At 44.0% G+C, this 27496-nt stretch overlaps 1 protein-coding gene across 8 annotated transcripts in view; it reads right to left on the bottom strand.

Moving 5' to 3' along the window:
* Positions 1-628: 628 nt before the first annotated feature.
* Positions 629-27496, bottom strand: part of LOC102095620 (E3 ubiquitin-protein ligase rnf213-alpha) — a 64553-nt gene continuing 37685 nt past the window's right edge. For 7 of the 8 annotated variants that reach the window (XM_065049049.1, XM_065049060.1, XM_065049053.1 and 4 more), the window contains 35 exons: positions 27057-27185; positions 26308-26372; positions 25708-25852; positions 24325-24466; positions 23930-24103; positions 23138-23271; positions 22772-22929; positions 22286-22489; positions 20905-21095; positions 20385-20505; positions 19860-19960; positions 18973-19146; positions 18272-18447; positions 18097-18193; positions 17893-18007; positions 17086-17269; positions 15673-15884; positions 14985-15086; positions 14566-14781; positions 13676-13757; positions 13235-13269; positions 13044-13138; positions 12530-12680; positions 12213-12378; positions 11977-12068; positions 10358-10612; positions 10012-10147; positions 8962-9045; positions 8538-8706; positions 8208-8403; positions 5391-5468; positions 4544-4744; positions 4253-4342; positions 3687-3847; positions 629-2317 (listed from right to left, as the gene is read on the bottom strand). In XM_065049049.1, the coding sequence (XP_064905121.1) occupies positions 2149-2317; positions 3687-3847; positions 4253-4342; positions 4544-4744; positions 5391-5468; positions 8208-8403; positions 8538-8706; positions 8962-9045; positions 10012-10147; positions 10358-10612; positions 11977-12068; positions 12213-12378; positions 12530-12680; positions 13044-13138; positions 13235-13269; positions 13676-13757; positions 14566-14781; positions 14985-15086; positions 15673-15884; positions 17086-17269; positions 17893-18007; positions 18097-18193; positions 18272-18447; positions 18973-19146; positions 19860-19960; positions 20385-20505; positions 20905-21095; positions 22286-22489; positions 22772-22929; positions 23138-23271; positions 23930-24103; positions 24325-24466; positions 25708-25852; positions 26308-26372; positions 27057-27185 (5000 nt within the window). In that variant the 3' untranslated portion in view covers positions 629-2148. The remainder of the gene's footprint in view (positions 2318-3686; positions 3848-4252; positions 4343-4543; positions 4745-5390; positions 5469-8207; positions 8404-8537; positions 8707-8961; positions 9046-10011; positions 10148-10357; positions 10613-11976; positions 12069-12212; positions 12379-12529; positions 12681-13043; positions 13139-13234; positions 13270-13675; positions 13758-14565; positions 14782-14984; positions 15087-15672; positions 15885-17085; positions 17270-17892; positions 18008-18096; positions 18194-18271; positions 18448-18972; positions 19147-19859; positions 19961-20384; positions 20506-20904; positions 21096-22285; positions 22490-22771; positions 22930-23137; positions 23272-23929; positions 24104-24324; positions 24467-25707; positions 25853-26307; positions 26373-27056; positions 27186-27496) is intronic. The other variant, XM_065049069.1, reaches the window with a different exon arrangement.

The raw sequence follows: 27496 nt of genomic DNA, 5'->3' as shown, positions 1-27496 counted from the left end.
CCAGGAGGACCCATGTCTTTCTTCCTTTGTCCATGAGCTTAATAGACCTAAACTTGTCTGAACTTTAGTGCTGTCCAACTGTGTGTCCTACTATTACAATAGTTTGTGTGTGTGCAGGTGTGTATGTGTATTTATATATGTGCATGTACGTGTATATATAAAAAAAATAGATATAAATATATGTATGCATATATACATAAGCACATATACAATTATATACACATACACGCATACATATAGTGACCAACACTAGTAACAGGTAGTTACTATATGCAGAACAAAGTATGTATGACCCCAGAATAAAAATGTGAAGAGGAGTTTAGGCATGGAAGGAGAGAAGAGACCTTGAAAATAGAGGTGTAACATGATATTGGAAGCTCTAGGGCTGTACTACTCACCAATCATCAATCACTTGTCACCAGCGGAATTCAATCTTTGGAACAGGGATCAGTTTTGGGGATACCAAAGAAAACATAGCTGGGATCAATAAGGAAGCACAGCAGGTACTCCTAGGTCAAGGACGACCAAAACTGAAGGCCTGATCTGGTACAGCTGAAGTGGTGACTTATCATCTCTCTCAAGGTGCAAAGTCCCCAAGTATGGGTATAAAATGAGTCTTCACTGCAGCTGTGAAGCAAATCTTTATTGTGCAAGTGCCACTGCTGATCCAAGCTTCAGTGCTGCAGCTGCTGTAAGTTTCTTGCTTATGCTTTTATTTCTAGGTGTATTTTTGCTTACATTGCTTTTGCTGCCTTGATATCCTAGCACAGCTATTAGGAAAAAGCACAAAAACAGTACTAAGCATTAAAATGAGGTTCCCTTTCCCATCCTCTTTCTAGTTGATTATTTTTGGTAACCTGCTCTGAAACTTAGATGCAATAAATTGGCAACAAACTGAATGGTTGGTGGGGAGAAATATAACAAGGGAAAGTGTAGAGTATTGCATCTGGGCAGGAACAACCCCAGGTTCCAGTATAAGTTGCAGAATGACCTATTAGAGAGCAGTGTAGCAGAAAGGGACCTGGGGGTCCTGGTGGCCAACAGGATGACCATGAGCCAGCACTCTGCCCTTGTGGCCAGGAAGGCCAATGGCATCCTGGGGTGTATTAGAAGGGGGTTGGTTAGTAGGTCGAGAGAAGTTCTCCTTCCCCTCTACTCTGCCCTGGTAAGACCACATCTGGAATATTGTGTCCAGTTCTAGGCCCCTCAGTTCAAGAAGGACAGGGAACTGCTGGAGAGAGTCCAGTGCAGGGCAACAAAGACGATTAAGGAAGTGGAGCATCTCCTGTATGAGGAAAGGCTGAGGGAGCTGGGTCTTTTTAGCTTGGAGAAGAAGAGACTGAGGGGTGACCTTACTAATGTTTACAGATATATAAAGGGTGAGTGTCATGAGGATGGAGCCAGGCTCTTCTCTGTGACAACCAGTGGTAGGACAAGGGGTAGTGGGTTCAAACTGGAACACAAGAGGTTCCACTTAAATTTGAGAAGAAACTTCTTCACAGTGAGGGTAACAGAGCACTGGAACAGGCTGCCCAAGGTGGCTGTGGAGTCTCCTACTCTGGAGACATTCAAAACCCGCCTGGACACTTTCCTGTGTAGCCTCATCTAAGTGTTTCTGCTCCATCAGGGGGATTGGACTAGATGATCTTTCGAGGTCCCTTCCTGTCCCTGACATTCTGTGATTCTGTGTGAGATTTTTGTCAGGGAGCAGCAGGCGTGGGGCTGTTCCACACAGGAAAATGAGCTCCAAGCAGAAGGCCACTCTAGCAGAAACAAGACAGTGTCCCCACTGACTGGGGACAGTACCACAGCACCTGGGCAGAGCCAGATTCTACTGACTGCCCAGTGATCATCAATCAAGGTGAGGTGATGAGGCAGGGCCAAGGCCAGTGCTGGAAGACTAGTAAGTAAATCAGGATTGTTAGGGCACAGGGCTGGACACCAATGCAACTGCAGCATAGCTCAAGCAGGGGCAGAAGGTCCAGGGCTGAGCTTAAGTGGAGCTCCTGGACCAGTGGACAATGGGTGCATGTGTGGAAATACTGGGTGAGGTTGGTCAAGACCATTAAAGCACTCAGGGCACAGACAACTGGGTTGGAGAAGCTGCAGGTGGGTTAATTTCTGGGGTACTTAGCTAAAGTTAGGTTGTCACTCCTGTATATAAGTAGGGCTATGAAGTTTGCTAGCCCTCACAGCTGTCTTCCAGATGGAAACAACATTCTTCAGTAGTAGGTCTGGACTCAAAGTGCCTGTCAGGTTTGCAATGGAGGCATCATCTTGCCTGTCTTCCAGGAAGGATCTGAAAGTCTCCTTCAGCCTGTGGGTGAGACAGATCACAATTTTAAGTGCCTGGATAACTGCTGGGTTTCCAAATGCCCTGACTTTTGGCAGGCAATGCTGACAGTCAGTGACACTCCACTCTGGCACCCCTGAGATGACCTTGCAGCTGGAAGCCAGGCAGTATTCTCTGGGGTGTCTTTGGTGGTAGCAGACAACAATGTGGATAACTGTTGGTCAACATTGACAACTGCACCCAAGCAGAGGTTGTGGTCTTCTCAAAGCTGAGCTCTCTCAGCTTCACTGACTGCCTCTCCCTTCTCAGGTATAACACAACATGCTGAACTCTACTGAACTCCACTCAATATACTCCATGGTCCCTTCTTCATGGGGTCTGTCATGCTGTCGCTATGGTATTAGGACACCTTTCTGGTGCATGAAACAGGGAAAGAGAGGTGATATGGTCATATTTTCACACTGGGGATTCTCATTGGTCCTGTGTAGGGGGCACCTTTTTTGTTCCCTTACATGATTCCCCCTCTTTTTTTCTTTCCCCAAGACCAGACACATACTGAACTGTTTCAACAAGATTGTAGCCATCTGGTTAAGGAAAGTGATTTTTCTCCTCTGTTGGCACTTGTGATATCACACCTGAAGGATTGTGGCTGATTTTGTGTTTCCAGTACAAGAAAAACATTGACCTTTTAGAGTGAGTTTAGGGGAGTGCAACCAGTACGATTAGAGATATAGACACAGGACATATGAAGAAAAGGTAGGGAACTGGGTTCAGCAGAGAAGTTGAAGGGGAATTCTAAATGCATCTTTAACTACATAGTAGAAGGTGTCAAGAAGATAAAACCAGACTCTTTTTGGAGTGCCCAGTCAAAACACAAGAATTAACAAGATGCAGCAGTGGAAACCCTGACTAAACACAAAAAATATTCTCCACGTGGGTGGTGCAGTCCTGGGGCAATGCAGAATGGTGGTGGCATTATCCTTGGAGAAAGTCGGAACACAACTGGACAAGACCTTGAACAGTTTCTTGTAGCTTGGAAGTGAGACCTGCCTGAAACAAGGGGTGGACTAGAAACCTCTGGAGGACCCTACCAACCTAAGTTTCCATGATGGTGTGATTTTTAGTAGTTTTCTTGCTTCCCTGTGACAGCCAGGTGAACTGAAGCTGCTGGGGTTTCTGCTGTATTTTACTCCCACTTCTCTTTGCCTGGGCATCACAAAAAGACTCAATGATGCTCATCACAGCTGCAGTAACTCCCACTTTTGGAAGGTATGGTCCTTCCCTCCAGCAAGTTTGAAGAGCCTACTTTAAAAGGGACTTCAAGACCCCTTCCTGCCGGGTCTAAAGAGTTGGTACCTACCATTGGAACAAACCCAGAAAATTCCGCTCTTACCCCCAGTGTGGATCAAAGCTATCCAGAGGTACAATGATCATCTCATGGAGCTCAATGAGGAACAAGTCCAAGTTGACTGTGGAGAGTGCAGTAGTCAGAGTCTCTTTCTCCTCTGCACTCAACTCCTCGTGGTACTGCTCAGAAACCAGGCAGAAGGGATTCTGCAATGACAAACATCAGCAAGAGGACAGCCTGGGACTCCCTGAAAAGACCATTTGGGGGCTATATCGGATGGAAGAGGTAGGACTGGGATCCTCTTTGCTCCTGTCTCTTCTGCCAGGGCCACCAGGGACCACAGCACCAGCTGCTGATGTGACCCATGTCAGAAAGCACCACTGCCTCTACTACAAAATCTTGTGGATCACTCTTTTCCAAGGATCTTACATGACTAGAGTAGATGAATATTACTTGGTTCTTGCTGAAATGTAAGATATTAACATCAAAAATTTTTCCTATTTTTTCCTAAAAATTTCTAAAGTCTTCCACAGAAAATCAACTTTGTCAAAAAGTTTCTCTCTTCCCCCAGATTTTGTAGACAGTTTTCTGAACTGGGCTGCCTCCCTCACCTGATTCATCTGCACCAGCAGCACAGATCTCTTTGCTGACAATGTCTGCCACAGAGACAGGATGTGCCTCAGCTGAGTGCTTGGTACCACCTGGAGGAGGAGAAAACAGATGGGCAATCAGTCAGTCAGTTCCTGCTCTTCAGAAGGGCCACAGCTGGGTTAACCGTGCTCTGGGTTAGCTCACAGAATTATGTGGCTTAAAACTTCATGTCTTAATCCTTAGGGGAGGGTATGAGGGATAGAAACGTTCAGCCAATTTCTCATTCAGCAGAAGCAAAGTGCCTTGCTTACCGGCATGTCTCTGAACTGTTCCGCACTTGCATCCATCTTCAGCTCATTTTTTATGTACTCAGACAACTGGCGCCCTGGGTCCCCACCAGTCACGGCCAGGAACTCAGAAGCCACTTTCAAGGTGGCAAGTGTTTGGGAAATGGCATTCACTGATCGCGCTTCTTCCATGATCTGTTTCAGCTGTTTCACACTTAGTGATTCCTATCAATAGGAGAAATATAGCCATATTGTGACTCTCACACAAGGTCTGCATCCTGCAAGTGTGTCTGTACAGTGAAGTGACCGTATGACCTTTGGTACCAGTTCTGCCCTCTTATCAGAGGGAGACTTAGAGATAACTAAGTGATGTCCAAGAACACATTCCTGTGTAACCTCGTCTAAGTGTTCCTGCTCCGGTAGGTGGGTTGGACTAGATGATCTTTTGGGGTCGCTTCCAGTCCCTGACATTCTGTGATTCTGTTTACATGGGAAAGATGTAGACTCTACAAGGACATGGGTTCCCCAGTCTAGTTGCAAGCAGGAACAATAACCCACAAGTTGCCACCTGTGCTGATCTACCATGCCAGTGCATGGCATGCTGTGGTCACCATATCCCCTTGGCTTAGACACTTGTACAGATGAGTCCATCTGAGGTGCTTAGATTCTCTTTAGAGCCAGCAAAGAAAGCTGGCTCCTTGTGAGGCTCCAGCCACCTACATGATTTGGATTCGGACATTTTTACACATCCTGCAGGTGCTGTATTCTCTGTTGAGCTCTCTGTCCTCTGTGGTGGCTTAACAATAAACATCACTAAGCAGAAGAAAGCTTAGATGGACAAAAAAATTAAAGATGGTAAACTCTTTCATACCTGTTGCAGCTGTTCTCTCACTTTTGTTTTTGTGTACTGCAGGGTCTTCACGCTGTTTGGTGCAAAGGATGGAGCCGTCTGGAAAGCAAATGAATGGCTATGAAGACACAAAGTATGACCTGGCACAGGACAAATAGGAAACCCATGGCCATGCAGTAGGACATAGCTACCCATCTTGGCTGCAGGGCTGGTGGCAATGACAGCCTGGTGTAGGAGGCATAAGGTTGGCAGAAACAGGGAGAGACCACCCAAGTGGAATACAGAGACAGTGCTTGGGCATGCAAGGACGGAGTTAGGAAAGACAAAACTCATCTGGAGTCGAAACTGCTGAGGGAGGTGAAGGCCAACAAGAAGGTCTCCTCCATCAGTACCTCAGAAGCAAAAGAAAGACCAGATGAAAACTGGGCACACTGCTCAAAAGGGAAGGGGGCCTACTGACAAAGGACATGGAAAACCAACTCATCAAGATGCTCACTGCTTTCTTTGCCTCACTTTTTATTGTAAAGATCTGCTTTCAGTCCTCTGTGTTTACTGGCAAAGTTTAAAGACATATCAAGAAAAAAGGACAAAATTAGGGACTGAGATAAATTGCTGTTGTGGCAGCTAAGCATCACAGGGCTGCTCATTCACTTCCCTCCCCTCCTTACCCGCAGTGAGATGGAAATAGAGGAAAAGAAGAATTAAAGTGAGGAAAACCCCCAAGTGATACAAAGGTAACCACTCACTACGTCCCATGGACAGACCCATTCCTAGCCACTTCATGAGCAAAAGATGACTAACATCCCTAAAAATCCCCTCTTGCCCATTTCATTGCTGAGCATGATGTTATGTGGCATGGAATACTTCTTTTGTTTGCTTGGATCATCTACCTGGCTGTGTCCCCTCCGAAACTCTTGCACATCCCCAATCTGTTCACTGGGGAGGAGCAGAATGAGTAATGGAGAAGGCCTTTGATGCTGTGCAAACGCTGTCTGACAATAGCTGAAACATTACTGTGTTATAAGCACTGTTTTGGTCACAAATCTAAATCACAGCACCATACAAGCTGCTGTGATGAAAATTAACCCCATCGCTGCCAGACCCAGTACAGCTGGATATGCACATGTCCATGAGACCAGATGGAATGCATCCACTGGTGCTAAGGGAGCTGGCTGATGTTGGTAAGATACTTCAGCAACAACTGACATAACATCTTAGCAAGTTTGTGTATGATATTGAACTGCGGGAAAGAGCTGATTTGCTGAAGGGCACAGCTGCCATTCAGAGGGGTCTCAACAGGCTGGAGAAACAAGCCAACAGGAACCTCGTGAAGTTCAGCAAAGACAAATTCAAAATTCTGCATCTGTGATGGAACAATCATATCCAACAGCATAGGCTGAGAGCAGACCACTTCTGGAGCATCTTTGCAAAAAAGACCTGTGTGTCCTGGTGGACAGGTTGAACAGGAGTCAGAGGTGTGCTCATATGGTGAAAAAGGTCATGCGCACACCAGGATATATAAGCAGGAGTGCATGCAGCAGCATGAGGGAAGTGATTCTTTCCATCTATTTGGTGCTTATGAGATGACATTTGAGTACTGAGTCCAGTTTGGGGTTCCTCAGTACAAGAGACATTGACAAATTGAAGTCAGTCTAGCAGAGGCCAACAAGGTAATTGAGGGGCTGCAGGGGATTGTTCACCCTGTAAAAGAGAGCTCTGTGGGGAGAATCTAATTGCTCTTCTTCTACTAAATGGGGAATCACAGTGAAGGCAATAAGGACAAAGGGGAACCAAGGATCTTAAGTAAAGCATGCAGAAAACATTTTCACAGCGAGAATGCTAAAACATCAAAACAGGGACAGAGTGGTAGTGAATCTCTGTCCTTGGAGATTTCCAAAATTAAACTATACGACACCCTGAGCTGTCTGCTCTTGCTTTGAAATTAGCCTTACTTGGAGAAAACAGTTGGACCAGAAGCATCCAGAGATCCTTCCAGCCAAACTTGTTCAGTTTCTCTGTGACTGTATATTAGTTTCTCTGCTTATCCTACACTACTACTGGACAAGCTGGTAGACATGAATCACTATGTGACAGACACATTATAATGCCCTTGAACCGCTTTTTCCTCACTCCCTCATGGCCAGTTTTTCACATTTCACAAATCCAAGCACCCAGTAGGCCCTTCCTCTGTCATAGGAAATATCTGGGACAACAACCAGGCAAATTTTACATAACCACTTGAGGGTTATGGGGAGTTGTAAAGGGGCTGAAGGGACTTAAGTACTGAAATTCATTGTCCCGCAAGACTTAATTTTTGAGGTATGTACCTCTGGCCTGCCTTTCTGGACAAGAATAACCATTTGCAAATCTGATCCCCTGAATGCTGCTGGAGGAAAGTCAAAGGCTAATGTGGATAAGTGAAGATGAATATCACAGCAGAAGATCAGTTTCGCCAACATGGTTCAGAGACACACATTAGACTCCAACCCCATACTATGCCCAGGAATTCAACCCTTTTGAGTCTTCTTAGATGGTGTTTGACTCCTCCTGCATTATAAGAATATCCAGGCCAACCTCCTCTTCAGGTTTTGAACAGAAATGCTCACACTGCCTTTCACAACACAAAGGTTTACTGAGCAGAGTGTGGTTTTTGACCACACAATGGCTACAGTCCAAAGAATGCAGATAGATGCAGTGGCAGGCTGTCAAACCTACAAGCGTATTTGTTCCAGCTCTGGAGAGGTGAGTACTGGGTCCTAGAAATAGCATCCTACACCCTCTGCTGGCCTGAGGCACTGCAACTTGGCTTGTGATGAAAGTGTGTCATGCTAAGCTCACCTGAGCTTTGATGATAGGTTTCCCACTGATAAAACGTTGAATCACTTGCCGCTGCAGTGTCTGGAAGTCAAAGTCTGTTGTCTTGGTGTTGTCTTCCTCTATCACATACTGGGAGTTGGCCAGCGCCGCAGTGATCAAATCATTCTCAGTTATTGTCAGCACCGAAGATGGTTTCACCTCTTCTGCAGAGATGAACCTGGAAGAGAAGAAGTTAACCATTTGCTGTTAAAGATAGCAGCTTACTTTTTACCTCATCCCACTTTGCAATCAATGACATATGCAGCTCTAGACACCTCCTAATTTTCTCTACAGGTATAGTTTGAAACGTACCATTGCTTTTCCTTTGTGATCTGTGTAGCTGTCTCCACACATCTGTTCTGGAGCTGTATGAGAAGACTTGTCACAAAATAACTGATAGAAGCTGGAGTTGGAAGGAGTTTTAGGACAGCAGTGTTGGCATTGATGTCCTTTGGCAGCAGGTCTTGGGGGACACCGACATCTGTAACAAAATGGAGAGTTTATCTTCTGCCTCATGCGATGTTAGGAAGAATCCTCCCAAGGGTGAAACTCAGGCTAGCTTTTGTTAAAATATTTTTGGAGTTTTTTTTTATATAAGTTTTTCTGGTTTTGAAGGGTTTTTAATTTGTTTTCAGCTAAAGGGTCAAACCAAAGCAAGGTCAGCAACTGGCATGTGCTCTAGCCCTCATCAATGGCTTAGGAAAGGGAAGTCAAAATACCTGGCAAGTCAAAATACCTGAGCACAGTGGCTTCATTCTGATATTGCTCCAGACTTTCTGGATGATCCCTATAGCTCGGCAGAAAGTTGAGCGCTGGTCCTCTTCAGGAGCAAAGAGGGGAGAAAAACAGCAATGTCAATGCATGGTCTGAAGAGAAAGCTGTTGACAAGTATTTATTTTTGTCTCCTTTAAAGATAAAGCTTATGGTGTGCAACTGAGGAGTAAACTGTGTTAGGCTGGACCTTGGTTGCCTTCCACAGCTGTGGCTCCAAGCTTAACCAGAACTAATTTTTTTCTAGTCCATATTATAACATATTTGGCATTAAGGGGTGCTGAATCCCAGTTCACATGCACCATGATAATACACCTGCTTGGAGTCTTAAAAGCCTGTCTTGTGTATGTTGCCCATCCATGGCTGAAACAGCAGGAAAAACCTGTACAAGTTTCTCAGGTCCTGATGGCTATACCTACTGTGAGGGTGGGAGCCAATCTGCCCAAGACCCATTCCAGTGTTGCAGAGATCATTACAAGGTCTCAGAGATCTCTACCCTCTCCCCCAAACCCTAAAGATGACCATGAAGATGGAGATGAGTGCAAGTCACCACTGTGAGCTTGTGTCAGGGCCCTGAGGGCACTAATAGGCCTGATCAGCCTCACCTGGGGACTCCACCCCTTCCCCATGAGCCCAGGAAACACATGTAAACTCAGGCCAGTGCTTGAGTTGTAAGCAGACCTGTCTCCTGCTCTTGTAACTTACTGACTGGGCTTCCTAGACTTATTGCCTTGCCTTGTGTTATGATCACTAAGCTGTTGACCGAACCTGGCTCTGTCACTACCCTGGCCTTGCCATGATAATGTGGGACTGCATCCTGGTTGCTGCCATGGCTGTTCTGTGGTCACCACTAGCTCCTGGCTCATCTTACCTCATGGAGCAGCCTTGTGTTTGCTGTTCCCTCACAGCTTGCAACAGAAGTCACAAGTCTAGCTATAACATCAGGGAGGAGCATGTAGGTGTTGAGGAGTAGTAGAGGCCAGTTTACTGTGATTGGAATAGGCCCACGTCATACCTGAAAGTTCACATCGATCTAAGAACTGTTGTACTGAGTATAATTCCCCTTTATGGTTGTTCTGGAAGAAGTGGATCAGGGCTTTCTGCAGACTGAAAATATCAGGCAGGTATTGGACATGCTGGATGTTTTGGATCTGGAAGGGAAAATTCAGCATGACTTTGCTATCCACACACTTATCTGAGAAACCAGGATTGTATCTGGCATTATGTGGTATTCAAGAGAAGGGCACTTTACTGGGAAACACAGGAAATTTGCCAACTTGGTGCCCCACTGACACCAAGAATGGTGAATCCACATGCTGCCTGTCTCTGCTTGAAGGAGGAGGAATGTTTCTATAGCGAACCTTAGACGTGAGCTCCAGAAGAATAGGGTAGCGGTTTCCTTCACCTTCTCTGTGTTCTTGTTGAAGGAGATGCATCAGGGTCTGGATGGACATCTTCTGTTCAAATTGCCACATGTCGGACAGGCCAATCAGTCCCAGGTTTGGCTCGTCTTCAAAAGGAGCTGTCTCACCATAAGCTATTTGTAGGAGCAAGTTGGAGCCCTGAAGATCTCTCATCCTCTGCTGCTTGATGGAAGTAAGGTTCTTCTCCAAGGCCTGTGTAATTTGAAGGGTTGTTAGGATCTGCTTTTTGTTATAAAAGGGTTTGGGAGGACTTTTACCGTCTTCTCATGAGGGAAGACAGTGATGGCTCTGAAGGAAGAGAAGAGACAATAAAACCTCCTGTTTAAGAGCAAAGCTGAGACAAGAATAAAATTGTCCATGAAGAAACCAACAGGGAATTTTCTTGCCATTCAAGGCATAAAGCCATATTTTTCTAAAGTGGTTTTGAATCAGCATATAAAAAGTATCTTAAAAAAGAGGTGATAATACTAGGTGATAAAACTGTTTATCATGTGTGAGAATGTCCCAGCTTATTGGGTATGTCTGGGTATTCATAGAATCATAGAACTCTTTTGGTTGGAAAAGACCCTCAAGATTATCGAGTTCAGCCATTAACCTAACATCATCACTAAATCATGTCCCTTAGAAGCTCATTTATGTGTTTTTCAAACACCTCTAGGGATGGTGACTCAACCACTTCTTTGGTCAGCCTGTTCCAATGCACAAAACCCTTTCAGTGAAGAGATTTTTCCTAATATCCAACCTAAACCTCCCCTGGTGCAATTTGAGGAATTTTCCTCTTGTCCTCTCTCTCACTACCTGGGAAGAAAGACAGACTCCCCTGCTACTACAACCTCCTTTCCGGTAGCTGTAGGGAGTGAAAAGGTTTCCCCTCAGCCTCCTTTTCTCCAGGCTAAACAGTCCCAGATCCCTCAGTTGCTTCTCATAAGACTTGTGCTCCAGACTCCTCACCAGCTTCGTTGCCCTTCTCTGAACTCTCTCCAGCACCTCAGTGTCTTTCCTGTGCTGAGGGGCCCAAAACTGAACACAGGATTCAAGGTGCAGCCTCACCAGTGCTGAGTACAGGGGGACAATCACTGCCCTGGCCCTGCTGGCCACACTATTCCTGATACAACCAGGATGCTGTTGGCCTTTTTGGCCTTCTTGGGCACACTGCTGGCTTATGTTCAGCCGACTGTCGACCAACAGCCCCAGGTCCTTTTCCACCAGGCACTTTCCAGCCACTCTTCCCCGAGCCTGTAGTGCTGCCTGGGGTTGTTGTGACTCAAGTGTAGGACCCGGCTCTTGGCCTTGTTAAACCTCATACAACTGGCCTCAGCCCACTGATCCAGCCGGTCCAGATCCCTCTGTATGGCCTTCCTACCCTCCAGAAGATCAGCACTCCCACTCAAGTTGATGTTGTCTGCAAACTTACTGAGGATGCCCTGGATCCCCTTGCCCAGGTTACTGCTAAAGATATTAAAGAGAAGCCCATATGTGCTCTGAACTCAATCCCTAGTAAAGTGGTAGTCTGTATGTGGGATACCCGGAACACCAGTGACCAGTCCCTTGCATACCTGGAAGAATGGCTGAGCCAGGGTTTTAAAGCAGGTTTCCCACTGCCTTCGATCTTCTTGCCTAGGCAAACTGTTCAAGTCCATGTTTTCTCCTGTAGGAAATGCAATGCAAAATTAGGACCCTCTCCCAGTAGACAATGGCATCAGTGCAGTACAGCTGCAGTCCTGGGATGAGAGCCACCTGTTTCACTGGCTATGTGAAAACCAACCTGATGCAAACCTGCTCGTACTTTTACCTGTTGTAGCATTGCTCAAGTGCTGGAGAAACAGATGGACAGTCACTGTGGCATCCTCTTTGTTTCTGCTAAGTGCCTCTGCCAGTAATTCAATATCTTTTTGAAGGTGATCCCAGAAGAATTTTGCCACATCCTTTGGCTTCTCTGTCATCAGACTCAGAATTGCCTGGAAGACAGGGTAATTTCTTAATTTGGCTCTCAAGAAAGCTTCCTCCCAGAGTAGGGCAGTAGCTATTCATCATGTGGAAGTTGCAGTTTAAGTGAGGTGGACAGACAGGCAGGAGGTAGGGAGAGGAAAGAAGCAGGGGCTGTCTCACCTTTTTATCTGTATAGGTCCCCAGCAGCATGGACGAATGCAGCAGAGCTCTTGCAAGACAGACAAAGGCAGGTGACAGGTTCCTCTCCAACTCAATTACCCGTATTGAAGGGCTCCCAAGGATATATCCTTTTCCTGTTTTATCTTCTGTGCTGTGATAAAGATATATAATTCAGTTTATACTTTCAATGACTGGGCTCATCTCATGTAAGTTGACAGGGACAGAGGCTCAACCATCCCTGGGTCAGAAAATGTATGAACTCGGGGTGAGATGAGACACCTGGAAGGGAATAAATGCACTTTCTAGCTATTTCATGCCATTCAGGCTTTCTCTCCTCTCTGTTCTCTCTAGTAGGTATTTGCAACATATCCACCTGTGATTGGACCCTGGATAAACAAGACCTTGCTTTGCACAGGTGCAGTGTTTCCCCTGTGCCCAGAGAATGGAAAGAGGTTCAAGTGGCCGTATCCCTGTTAATCTCTCTTGACCTGTAGAGCAGGGAGCATCAACTTACATATTCTTCTTCTCAAAATCACTCAAAGGATTGTGATGAGTTCCCCCAACTTTAGCACCACATGGGCATTGTTTAACTACCCAGGGACGTCCGCACTGTAGGTAAAGAAATGACAGCAGTGTAAGACATAGGGCAGAAAACCTAACAGCAGACAGAAGACACTCAGCATCACAAATAAACAAGGCACTTACATCTGTGATGACCCAGTATGATCCACACTTACAAGCTGTGTATGAAAGGGAATTAGATTAATCAGTTAGTTGTCTCCCAGTTACAAAATCCCCCATGATGTAAATGCAGCGAAAAACTGACTGGGGGAGGCAACAGCCTAGGGCCTTCCCAAGTAAGACCTTCTTCCCATCTACTGGGATCTGGTCTCACAAACTGGTTCTCCCAGAATTTGCCTTAAATGGACTTGGAGTTGCTGCAGCTGAAAGGAGACTGGTAAAGTTCCCAACAGAAGCACAGAGGTATCTTTGAAGAAAGCCACCCTTCCCTCCATCCATCAGTTCCTCCTTTCCATCCATCCCCTGGCCAGGCTATCTCAGGGCACTTTTCTAGCAAGATTCCTATGTCTGCCATCCATATAGGAAGAGCTGGGCTGGGATGAAGTAAAATTTCCTTGTACTTACTCCAGAGAGTATCATTTTCACCAATTTTCCAGTTCTTCTGATCAAAAAGCAGGTCTTCAGGCATGGTGGGAAGGTATGAACACTTAGAAAGAAAACAGGTATAAAGAAGGATTGGAGGAATCATGTAACCATTTTACTAGTTTGCTTCTCATCTACTGGAGTAGTAACAGTGCTGAAGATAAACACATTATGTTCAAATGAGTACATGAGAAAGCTTGACTAAGACTAAGGGATGTAGCTTTGTATCGTCTGGGCATACATTGGGGATGGCTGGGCTTAACAAGAACAGTGAGGCCCAAGTTTGCATCTTCATCACTTCTTCAGTATCTGCCTATCAAACTGAGGATTCGGAGGGAAGCAGCAGGATCTGGACACCGTTATTGTCTTCACAGCCAGGACATGGGCAATGCACATCTCATTTTCTTTCTGCACTCCTCAAACAACAGGAATAATTTATGTATCTTTAGATGCACAGAGGTGCCTGGTCTAGTAGAAAGATTATCTGTACCTGACAACTGGCTTATCTGGGGTCAGAATGAAGAAATCTTGGCTACAATTTGATCACATAAGCTCAGTCAACAACTAGCATTTGGCAGCCCCCTGGGCTCCCTTAGACTCACTGGAGAAATATCGGTATCTCCAGCAGGCTATGTCCCCCACTTTCAATACAGATAGTGATTGATAGTGTCAGTTTGTTCTCAGTGGACTGTCCAGAAGAGAGAAGAAGGACTAGAAAGCTCCATATGGTGTTTACAACAAGCCAAAAAGCAGCAAACTGACCCAAACCAAATCTGTCTGTAAGCTAACAGAGCTTGTTGTGTAAAAGCAGATCCCACCCCTGACAGTGTTATCATGAAGGGAAGTTTCTCTATTCATACATCTTGACCTACCTTTACCAGATGAGGCTTAAAGCAGATATTTCTGAGAAGCTGAGTGAGGGGACTTTGGGACATGGCCAGAGTAAATGCAGTGTGAAATACCACCTCCATCAAGACATTGTTTTTGTGCGTGCACAAAGCATCCACAATCTTCTTCATTTTGTTTTCCAGAGGCTCTTCTGGGAGCAATGGTGTTTGAAGGATATTTTCCATTTGTTCTATGACAGGCTAGAAAAGAAATTGAACAAACCAGATAGAATCTAAAGAGACCCATAAGGCACCTAACATGTCTGCTGGTAGGCTTCAAAAGTGGTGCTTTACATGAATGTGATGATCCCTTTGTTTCCAACTCAGGAGGAAATTACTACAGCTTTCTATAACCATTCTGAAATACACTGAAATCTTCTGTAGGGGACACAATGGATACTCACCACCAGTCTCTGGACTTCCTGGGGATCTTTGGCTTTTATTTGATTTTCTGCTCTGTCCATCACCGAAAACATCAGTGTTATATTTGACCAGGCATCCATAGGCTGTGAAACACAGATGTAAGTTACGTTATCATAATGAAGATATCACCAGCATGCAGAAGGCTCTCTCAAGCCCACTGAAGCATTCAGATGGACCCCTTGCAAATTATCATGTCATTTTTGTGTTATTAATATTACAGGCTGGTTTTATATCTTTTAAAATTTGCATTTGTATCATGGGGGCAAGGTTGGGGTTCTGTAGAGGTATGGAGTCTGAAATCTCTTCTGCTTGAATTTTACTGTACAATTATTTCATTTCTGCAGTCTTCCAAATACCTGAATAGGTCCCTCCAGGGGAACAGTCATGTGTTAAGCAGGTATGAAGGAGGAATGAACTGTTCTCTACAGGAGCTTATATCTCTCCCCAGAACAGAAGAAAGCCCCCAGGAAGCAATTTTTCATTACTTAAGCTGGGTGATTCCTATCCCACTGACTATATAGGCTATATAAGATGTATTTCACCAGGCAGGGCTCAAGTTAGCCAGCCGTACACCCTCAGAGCTGACTGCAAAGAAAAGCTTGTGTGCATCTGTATGCTTGGGTCGCATAACTTCAGTGACCTGCAGGTAGGCTTTTGAAAGATATTCACCTGTGAAATTTCAACCCCTCTGGGTAAAATCCATTCTTCTGCTTGAAGGATCTTCTGCAGTGCGATGAACCCATAGTTGTTATAGAGATTTCTGATGAGGAATGTTTGAGGCCATGGTGTCTGTGCATTTGCCACCAGCTGCTTCATTGCATTCACCAAGTCTTGCTCTTCTTGCTTGTTCCCAAGAGGAGATGGTATGTTTGGATCTGCAGCTACCAGTGGGATTTCTCATTAAGCTCATTCCCATGCAGTCAGATATCACAGATCTTTTTTACAAGCATAACACCTGCTTAGCTTACAACACCACTTTTTCCCCAAGGATAGGAATATGGCCTGCAACAATACTATCTTGGGCTTCTTAATACCTACAGCATGCAGGGAAGTTGAATGCTAGGCAGTGAATACAGGGACTGAGTGGCCCAATGTTTTCCCATTTTTGGCCCTTATATGGTCTTGGTTGGTTAATCTTCTCTAGCATCTATCTTAAGTCAGAGAGTAAGGCTCTCAAAGGTGTCCAAAAGGCAGAGAGGAATCTCATTACTCCATTTTAGGTAGCTGAGAGAAAAGGGAATCCTCTGGGCTACTTTACATCTTGCTCTTATGAAGCGCCTCCTGTATCTTTGTTGACTATAAGGGTGGAGGTAAGATTGTGTTAGTCTCTTTACTCAGACTTCACCTTGGCACACTTCAAAGCTGACAAAGATATAAGAAAGTGAGTGAACAGAGTTTAAGGTGCAATACATCCTCTTCTAAACCAAGAGACTCGCATGTGTTTAGCATGAACTCCACTGAGCCTGCCTGTGATTCTCAACGGACTAACAGGAGAACAGAGTCTCAGCACATGCACCTACCTGTAGACACCTAAATGATTATTGTGATACACTGCTGCACACCACCCCTTAAGGCTGGAGAACTGTTTATTTGGGGGAAATGTCATTATTCAAATAAGTTGTTTTTAACTCTGAACAAAAATTAGATGTTTCATACTGATAAAACAATCCAGAAAAATGAAAATGTTTTCACAGCAAGTTCTAGGTAATATAGACATTTTGGTTGCAACACACACATCTTTGGATGCAACCTGTTTATATACAAAATTTAGCAACTTCAACTCCATTCAATTTCAATATTGCAAAAAAAAAAGTTTTATAGTATCAGAACAAGAGGGTTAAAAATGATCTAGATTTAAAAGAAATAAATTAGCCCTTCTGATCCTGAATCACCTGTTGAAAATTTGTCCATGAATCCTTTTGAATTTAGAGAAAACTTTGTGGTTTTCTAACTCTTCTTTTTTTTTTTTTTTTTTTTACCCTCATAAGAAACCTCTTATACTGGTAAATATTTGGCTTGTTTTAAACCTGCTTATAAGAAAACACAAATCCAATGCTCTCTGCTGCTAGCAGAAGGACTCACCACAGAGCACCTGTCTGCCAAGTACAGTGGCCACGTGGCTGATGGAGAACCGGAGACGGGCTATGAACTGGAGGGTGTCAATTTTTGAGACCTTGCATGAGCAGAAAGCAAAAAGGTCTGCAGCAGAGAGGCAGCTTTCAGTGAGCTGGCTGACATCGTCTTGGGAAGAAGGATACATGAAATCCTGTTCAACAGAAAGAGAGAGAGGGAAAGTTGACTCCAAAGCTGCTGGAGGGTCTGGGTAGTACCTAAGCCTTTTCAAGAGATGCAGAGCTTCTTTTGCTGTCGTGTTGTACCCTGTGAATCTCAAGTTCCCAGCAATGACCCACTTTGCAGATGGACTATTTTTTGTCATCCTTGAGGCTAGCCCCAACCTGACAGGAGAGGATGGCCTCCCTTCTTGATTCACTTGGTGGAGAATCACATGTTGAACAGATGTGTTTGTGCATTTCTGTAGTGTACCAGTTCAGAGTGGAGCAGAGATCAGGGACAGTTCTGCTCAGGGTAACAGCTGTGCTCAAGGGAAGCTCTCATGGTTTACAAATCAGGCCAGTGGCACTCCTGAAGTTCAGGAACCCCAGGTCTGAAATTCATACTGTACATTGTACCTTATGAACTCAGGCCTGGTTTCTTTCAGATAATGTTTAGGTACATTACTAAGAGAGGTCAGCAGCCTGTTCCAGACAGCCTTAGGAGCCAGTGGGGGGAAAGAGAGAGGAAGAGTGTGATCTGCAAAGGGCAGGACAGAAAATGATAGTTAGTTTGAGTATGGATTCCAGAAACATCTTCAAAGATATTTGATCTTACCTCCAGACAACGCACCACCATGAAGTAGAAATGGTTCCAGTTCCTTTTGTTGAAGGTTATCTTTTCCTCCATCTCAGAAAGGTATTTTTCCAGGTGCACCTTTATGTTGTTGAACCTATGACAAAAAAAAAGAATACATAGGATGTGAGCATCCAGGTAGCCCATATGGCTCAGTGATCAGGCTGGGAGCTAGCTCATGCTAACCCATGTCGCAGGAGCAGCTTCAAGAGGGAGGACTTGATTGTTGTACTGGTGTCCATGCACTCTTCAAAGGGTGACAGCTCACTTTTTGACTTGCACACTGAAAATGAAGGATGACATTCATTATTTTTCTTCAGTACAAGATCAGGTCAGGGTCCCAGTGAAGTCAGGCCCTTACCCCTTTTAACTGCCTGCTGCTCAGGGTGGGATGGCTTGCAGGCCACAAACTGGATCAGCTGAGCGATGACTTCTGGGGATGGTGTGCTTCTGTCTCCCAAGACAGTGGTGGTGACGAACTCCACAAAGAAGGAGTTACATTTCCTCCTGAATTTGTTGTGACATGCAACAGCTTCCCTGCAGGGAGGAAAGAAATAAAAATCTGCCATCAAAATGCAAAAAAACACAGAAAAAATGTATTTTTCTGCTTCTCTGAATGTGACCAGGAGACCAGGTACACGTAGACTGTGGAGAAGAAATACACTTTTAAACTAGACAGGGTAATTAACTCCCAGAAAACCCACTATAGCATTTTTTCTTGAATACTGACGACAAACTTTCTTTTTCCCTTGTACCCTCCTTCTCTGTTATCTCCACTGAAGACAGCTAGAGAACAAAGGAAAATGGATTCTCATATAGTATATATTCCTGGATAGACTGCCTGTAGAGGTGGAGATAAAGGGGCTGGAACTGACTCCAAATCACTTTGTGTGAATTCTTTCACCAACAATGGTTTGCTACATGTGGTAAATATGGACATTTCCATGAAGCTCGTGTTAACGCCATTTGTGTAGCCTCTGCTCTGATAACTATTCCAGCATTTTATACAAAATGATAGAGACTGAAACAGAAAACCTAATTGTTTTACTAGTTACAAGATACCTTGTGACTGCTCTAGCTGTGGGTGTGTAATCCTCTGGGAAGGCTTCCTTGCAGATCTTACACTGTTTGCTCCTCCACTCACGGATGCACTGTGAGCAGAAAATGTGGCCACAGGGCAGCTCTGCTGGGTCAGTGATCTCCAGTAGACAGCTCTTGCAGTCCTTCACACCTTTCCTGAAACATGTCACCAAAGGAAAACACAACTCAGGGCTGATTTTACACTGGGGCAAAGAATTCTCAGGCCCAGCATTTGCCATGTCCATTGACACTGGATGGTCATTTTTAACTAGCCTTACTGGTGCACAGAGAATAAGGGCAACATCTGCTAGTTTAATAAGGGGGTGGCTCCACTGGGGATCATCCCACCTAAGGGATGTGGCCTGTCATGCTAAGAGTGGCTGGGTGAGGGGGATGGGCTGTATTCACAATCTCACTAGACCTGTGAGTTCCTACATCAATTACACCACTTTCAGTTCCAGGGTTGTCTCTGTCAACAGCCAAGCACAACGCTGCATGGGAAAGGTTTTGCTCCAAGGCCTTCTGAGGTTGAGCATTACATGCCCTGGCACTACAAGTCTCCAGGAGGAATCCTTTGGCCTGAGGAGCCTCATCCCCATTGATTAGTGTCGATCTTACCCCACCCCTTACAAAAGATTTTGATGTAAAATGTCCCCCAGAACAGCTTTCTTTTCTTTCTCTTTTCTTTCTTTCTCTTTCTCTTTCTCTTTCTCTTTCTCTTTCTCTTTCTCTTTCTCTTTCTCTTTCTCTTTCTCTTTCTCTTTCTCTTTCTCTTTCTCTTTCTCTTTCCCTTTCCCTTTCCCTTTCCCTTTCCCTTTCCCTTTCCCTTTCCCTTCCCTTCCCTTTCCTTTTTCTTGGCCTGGACTTACACAAGGTACACGGTGTCAGCATTTTGGTTGCAAATCTTGAGCACTTTTGTCACCAACTTAAAAGTTTCTGCTGGCTCAAAATTTTGTGTTTCAGTCAGGCGCTGTAGAAAAAAAAAAGAAAGGATGGTGAAAGCTCAATGGAAATACCTTTTTGGCCTATGAACGAAGAACAATATGGGATATCAGCACCACAAAATTGTGTAATAAAACAGCAAAATCAAACAGACCCACCAAATGTATTTCCTCGTGTAATGTCAGGGATAATTGGCCTGAAATAGTTCTTAAGCTTTCCAGGAAACCTTCCTTTAAATAAAATTCTGATTTTGGGCGGCTTTCAGGATGATTCTAAAATCTCAGTGTTTTTTGCACTGGATGGTGTTTCCATCCTCTTCTCACCCTCTTCCCATTTCTGTGCCCCCCCTCAAACTGGGATCAGAGGAATCCCTGGAAGGTAAGGTTCCTTCCAAACTTTGCTGGTCTTCAAGGCTATAAATTGTCCAGGCGAGTACTGCAGTGAGCACATACTTTCCAGATATAAATGAACTGCTTCACAAGAAGTCTCAGGAGCTTCTCATCTATTTGTGTCTCATTATGGAGCAGATGGTCAAAGAACATGTAGACAATGTTGGTGCAGGTCCACTGGTGTCTGGAAAACACACACACACGCACGTTGAACAAAGCTTCATGACTGGCCAGAGACAGCCACAGGTGACCTACTCTACTGTTGGCAATGATGCAATTTAAAGTTGGAGGCTGCCCTACAGACCTCTGAGGTCCTTTCCAGCCAAGTTTTCTATAACTGGTCTCAGGTATTGTGAGATGATTTCAGGACACAAGACCTCCTGGGCTACTTTTGGATGACTGGACTAAACAAGGAGAGGAAAATAGGGCATGTTCCTGTCTACCTCACTTGTTGGAGTATCACCAGACCAAATTGTGTTATCGAATCATTACTGGGTTTTGTCTATGGAGGTACATACTCTATTAAAGCAAGTATCCTGGGCATCATCAAGCTTTTTGAAGGGATTTTGCCAATTGGACTTACAACACAGTCTTCAGGAGTTCCCTTTTCTTCTGGTAAAGATGTATCTGGTAATTGTCCATACTGATCCTCTCCATCCAGGGCTTAATGGACTTGACCCTTCTAAGCCATTCTGTACAGGCCTCGAATGACATAAGATTGCCCGTGGGCTGCACATTCTTCAGGAGAATGTTCAAGGTGTCAAGAGTGACAAACTGAAATTATATTTAAAAAGAAAAAAGAAAAAAAAATAGCTTTTATAGCTGACCCAGACCCGTTGCATCTTGGTGGAAAAAAAAAAGCTTTGGAGGCTGTGATGGGGAATTATCTTAAAACCTTAGCTTGATGCACACATCAACAAACACCATAGTAGGAATTTATTAGGTAGGGAAGTGAGAAAAATATAGAAACCATAATTGTACCATAGTGTAACTCTGTGTTGTGTCTTGGATACTATTTGAATACTTGCACCAGAGCACTGATTTCCCACCACAGGGAAACTTTTGTCTCTAAGCTTCTAAGCTTGTTGCCTTCAGTCCCGTTGATGTTTAGGAGAGAGAGCTGGGTATCTCCAAAGAACAGTTTTTCCGTTTCACAGGGAGATGTTTAAGATTGTTGAATGAATTGTTCTTTGGAAGGACTTAGATATTTAGGTAGGATCTAGTTGCCCTATTGCAGATCTGTGCCATCAGCTGAAATGCCTTTGGATGTCTGAGATATCTATATGGAGCTGACAGGTAGGGCATAGGACATACAGGAGACTCATGCCCTACCGCAGCAGCAGCTGGAGGCCTAAACAGCATCTGAAATGTCAGTAAATGCCTACTTCTGGGCAACCGACCTGTACTTTTCCCTTCAGTCATGAGTCACTCTTCACTGTTTCTGTTGCCCATGTTTTCACTAGCAGTCACAGGAGATCAGACAACCATTGCAAATGTAGACACAATCCTGTAGACAAGTAAGCTACAGTGTCTGAATCCACACTTGGACCCCACCCCAGAAGTTAAATACTATGACCATCACCTGTAAGGTCTGGGTATCTAAGAAGACATGACTGTCATACTGAGAATAACACATGCAAAAGGATGTGTAATATTTTTCTACGCAATACAGATTAAATTATAGAAGTTTTGAAGACCAAAAGTATAAACGGACCAAAAAGTATAAATGGAATTAAAAAGTGTCTAGAGGAAGATGAAGGACAGGTCCTTTGGTGGGGAATGAGCTGGATATGACCAGAAACTCCCTGAGACTTACTGGAAGCTGGAAAATACTTCCAAGGAAAGATCTCCTGAAGTCTTGACTGTTTTCTTGCACACTTTCACTGACTATTTGCTAGTGACCATGTTAGAAACAGGCTGTGCCACTTTGCTCTGTGAAACACCAGTTGTTCTCTTTTGCTCACCATTTCTGTTGGGTCGTTCTCATACATTTTTTGCAGCTCGCTTGTTACAGTCTCATTGCTTTTTACCAAGTCAACAAAGAATTGATACTCCTCTCGTAGGTAGAAGTATTCCATATGAAGCCAAATGGGTGAAAAGCTTATCTCCTCCTGACCCACAGAGGACCAGAGCTGTTTCGCATTGACTAGGAGGGCTTTTGACAGAATCTGCAGATAAAATAAAAGGTGTTATTTCTGTTAAAAAAAAAAACAGCAGGGGACTGAGGATGATACTCAGCATTTCTGAAGCAGTCCAGCCAAACTCTCCATTAAAAAAAACCCAACTTTTGTTAAGGTGGAATTAAGACTGATCACCAGTAGTTGTTGGGAAGTGTGCAGAACATGATAAGCTACTCTTTTTTCCCCCAGTTCTTGGAGCCATAGATATCTGTAGGCCTGTGTCTCAAGCCAGTGCCATTTAAATCTTGTATTCCACCAAACCCCATTTACCTCATAGACAGAAAGAGCTTGCCCAGGAAAAGTCATCCTTAGAAAATCATTGGTGTAATACTGCATCACCTCTGGATTACTGCCATCTGGCATCAACACATTCCTGATCAGCTCTTGGAACAATTTGGCTGGTTCCTTCATAGGCACTTTTGGACAACCTAGAGGAAAGGACAGAGATGTCAAGTAACCAGAAAATAGAAGCTATCAGGAAAACAGAAGAGCACAACAGATGTTCTAGGTCATTATGGTTGTGTGGGGAACAGAACTGATACAGTTGCTCCTACCACAACCTTTGACTATTGTGGTTCACTTTGGAGATCAGCTTCCCTGGGTTAAACAATACCTGCTTGCAAAATCTGATGTTACCTTTCGTATTATAGACTGTCTCCCAAAGTTCCTCCAGGTAGGCCTTCAAAACCCAACTGAATGGGAACTGGCAAAACACAGATGTGTTGGGATCTTCTGTCATTGACAACACGGAAATCTTAGCATCTTGTTTCCTTAAACAGCACAGAATGAAATAATCACATCATATGCTCTATATGTACTGAACTGAAGCATCACAGAGAAATTTCTGACTGCCACTTCTATATGTTCTGCTTAAAAGGTTAAAAAGCACAGAAAGATATTTTGTAAAAACTCAGCAACTCTGCAACAGTGAAAAAGTTCCTGTCACTGGGAGCTGAAGGCTAAAAAGGATTCCAGCAGGGGAAAGACAACTGAGTCAGACATCACCTGTCTTGTCTCTGAACACAGATGCTGTTCAGAGTAAGCTAACTGTTCAACTAAAATGTGATAGCTAGACACTAAACGCATTTTGTTGTAAGGAGGGGATTCATCTACTCTGACCTTAGGGAACTCATATTCAAGTTTCTAAATTCTGGACTTATTGTTTCTGACTTTAATGTGTTAATCACTGTTGCAAAGAAGCAGAGTTCCTTGCTAATGTTCCTGAGTTGCTGAAGGTTTAAGAGAACAAGAAGGTTCTGATTCCAATATCATGACACAAAGGGCTTATCGTGGGTAATTATGTGCTGTGTGAGCTTATCTTAACTTCAGACTTGTTTTTTTACCATTTTTTTCCTGCAGAGGTTTGCATTATGTAACAGGTTTTTATTCTCCTAAGGTAAATACTGTATTTTCCACTATGTCTCTTACTTGCTGCTATATTTAATTCTCAAGAATGATTCTTCTTTGAACATCTGAAGCCACAGTTCTGAGAGTGGAGATGGAGGAGAGAGATGATCCAGGTTGTTGTTTGCATCCACCACTGCGAGAATTTGAGCAAACACATTGGCCACGATGTCTTCTAAATGCATCCAAAGTGCATGCCTAGGAGGAATAACATGGCCTGTCAAGTGTCTTCCTTGTACCTGACCAATCCTCTGTTCATCAGAAACCCACATATAGTTCTGTACACCAGATAGCAATATCCCTCCTGGTTGTCATATCTGAGCCTCATTAAATATTGTGCTTCATGCGCCACAGCTCTTTTAATGCCCTGAGAAAGAGACCTGTCAGAAATTTGGAAAGGGCTGCACAGATGAACATACCTGAATGAAGTGTCTTCAAGGATGAACTCACTGGAGACAGCTCTACGGAAAACCCACTCCCTTGGCTCAAGACTTATTTTCTCACGTTCTTGTAGGAGGAGGCAAATTCTCCTTTTCAGCACACTCATAAAATGACTAGAAACTGATTATAAAACCAAGTTTATTAACACATTTGAATGAAAGGAGTTTCCATGCAAACTTCTAATTCAAAGTAAAGCTAGTAATAGAAAGTGACCTCTATGTCTTGGTTTTCCTCCACAATAAAATTCAGAGGCTTTATGTTCTACCCTAGTCTCTTCCCTTTCCTCTTTATTTCTAGTGACTTGATTTTGGGGGCGGCATTTAGTAAAGACATGCCATTTTTGATGAAGGAATGGAAAACCACTTTTATTTGTCTCAGTCTTTTAAAAACATTGTATGAATTAGGTTATTTGGTGCGTAAATACCCTGATATTCATATTTATATGGAAAAAAGTTGAGTAGTGTATGTCACAAGAATAGTCACAGTGTTGCAGAAGGATTGAGATCCTATTCTTATCTATATGACACTGATGTCAGTATAAAATAAAATCAATAGGATTGTTTTCATTTCAGTACTGATATAACCACAAACAAAATTCATCCTGCAGTGTGCTGAGGACTGAAGGTGTCACTATGCAATCACAAGAAAACCTCTTTTCCTGACGGACTTTTTCTTATAGTCAAAATTCAGTACAGAATGAATTCTGGTTTTGCCATATGACCACAAGGACTTATGCACGCCATCTTTGAAGTGGCAACATGATCTCTTTTCTTTATCAGTCATTAACAAACATCCTTGGCACCTGACAGGAACCTACTGCTCAAAGAGGAGCAAGTCATGCAACACAGTGACTATATCTTTCCATACGCAGGAAAGAATATTTTCCAAATGCACCTACAAGGATTTTGGTGCTTGGTTTCTGATGAAATCAGACCCTTTCCATTTTGTTGAAGCCACAGTTTTCTATCAAGATACCACACCACCTGCATGAACAAAGTGTACCAATTCTATGTAGAAATCTGCTGGGTGGCTTTGGACTCCAGAATAATCATGAGGGTACAAAGTGACCCCTGCCTCAGATTTTTGTACCAAGGTCTCTACCCAAGGTTATGCAAAAAGCTAGATGTTTCAGTACAGACTCTGAGAACACACAACACGGGGTTCATGGGGAGCAGAAGAGGCCCTGAGCAAACCAGGTCATCTCTCCTTTGGAACATCCCCCCAAGTTGGCCTGGACAGGAACCAGGACAGGTCATTAAACCACTCATTTCATTCCCCTGTTCTATGTTTTGCAATATGCAGGGTGCAGCCATGTGTAAATAGAAAACCCCAACCCACTCTGGGCCTTCATTTGTACTCACATGTTGTTCTACTATGATCCTGGAAAAGCAAGTTGTGAATGATCATTATTCTCTTGGTCACACGCTGACTGTTGTCTGTCTTGTCTTCCAGCTGGATCACAGCTTTCTGGATGCTCTGTTTGATCATAGAGTCCATGCTGAAAAGCTGCGAATAGAAGAGGTTGGAGGTCAATATATTGCCTAACACTCCATTGCATTTGCTGTGTCAATTCTTGCATAACTTGACACAATGGACTCCCAGGCATATATCTACTTCACCATTCCATCCCTGGTAAATCAATTCCAACATTGCAGAGAAGAGTTAAATCCCTGGTGTGGGATAGAGAAATGGGGAAAAAGATTTCATGCTTCATCAAAGTTCACAAAGGGCTTAAATGTGCCTTTTCTGGCCTTGTGCTTGTCTGTCATAGGGTGGGGACTTCTTCACCCTCACTGTATGGCACACAAAGACCTGCAACTACTTCTTCTAGTGGCAGATGTACTATTCGAACCAGGGACCAGCGTAACTGAATTCTGAAATGCCTGTAAAATATATTGTTTCCTAAACCAGATCCTTTGTAACGTCAGGTAGTTGAAATAAGAAAAATAAATAAATCATACTTTTCTTTCTGGAAAAAGACTGGACTTGTCTGGATCTTCAAGAGCAGCAGTTGCCTCTGGAGAACCTGAAATCACAATCAGTCATAAGACTCTTTTGTAAAAACTGTAGAAACTTGTAAAATAGATACCTCTATGTAAAGGAAGCATCTGGAGTTTCTCAACAATCAATGAAGGGCTGCAAAGCTGTCAGTCTAAGAATTACAGCCTGGGCTTTGTTCTCTTTGGGGAGAATTGTCCAGGTCTCAGTTCTGGTTGGCACCCTATAGGAAATGCAGGTGTCAGGACAGGGAGTGGAGAACATCCCCAACTGCTCCTGCCTCCCTTTGTCCATACATCCTGAAAACAATGGCAGGATGTATTGAGTTGGCTTTGAACTCGTCAGATCAGGAATATTTAGTGGTTTTATTTGGGCAAGGTGGGCAGAAAGACTTGCTGGGAATCAGTGCGAATAACTGTGTGTCTACTGTGTGCTGGATGCCACAGCAGTACAGCCAATTTGTTATTGTAACTGAAGAACGAGCTTAGGTACTCTGCTACCCTATGGTCACAGCCTACAGAGCAGGAGGAAAAAATGCAGCGCTGTGAAGACTTCAGAAACAGCACGTACAGTGAGTCCTGCTGAGACCCAGAGCCAGTGCCTCCATGGACTGCTTGATCTAGCTGTACTTAAAGCTGTGGATGGATAAATGAGACAAAGAGGAAGAGGCAGAGCTGGGCAGGTACTGGATGAAAAGCAAGTGGCTGCCTACCTTTTGGGACATGCTCCTGGAAAGTGGTCATGAAAATCTCAGCAATAGTCATTTTGGCGAGCTGGCCTAGATTGGCTGTAAAGTTGTTTGGGGGCATCAGATCATCCAAGTGGATCGACATCCATTCACCTGGAGAGGCAGTAAGCATGATAGAAATAGTGATACCAGACATAACTGGTGTGAACAGTTGACTTGCTCTCCTTGGTGCACCACACCCGTTCAGAAAAATTAATAAACTTTGGCTGCCCTGACCTGCCAGCAGCCTGGATAATAAGATATGGAGAGATGGAAGATTTACCACTTCCTGTTTCTTTTTGCTCTGAGGGACGATACACTTCTCTTATACCATTCTGTTTCCCCCTCTCCGTCTTCCCAGTACTGATGGGCACAAATGCCCTGTCATTCTTATCCATTAAGTGGGGAAGAAAATGATCCTATAA

Source organism: Columba livia, chromosome 1 (genome assembly GCF_036013475.1).
Source record: "Columba livia isolate bColLiv1 breed racing homer chromosome 1, bColLiv1.pat.W.v2, whole genome shotgun sequence".
In the NCBI taxonomy this organism is placed as follows: domain Eukaryota; kingdom Metazoa; phylum Chordata; class Aves; order Columbiformes; family Columbidae; genus Columba; species Columba livia.
This window is presented reverse-complemented; position numbering and strand designations above follow the sequence as displayed.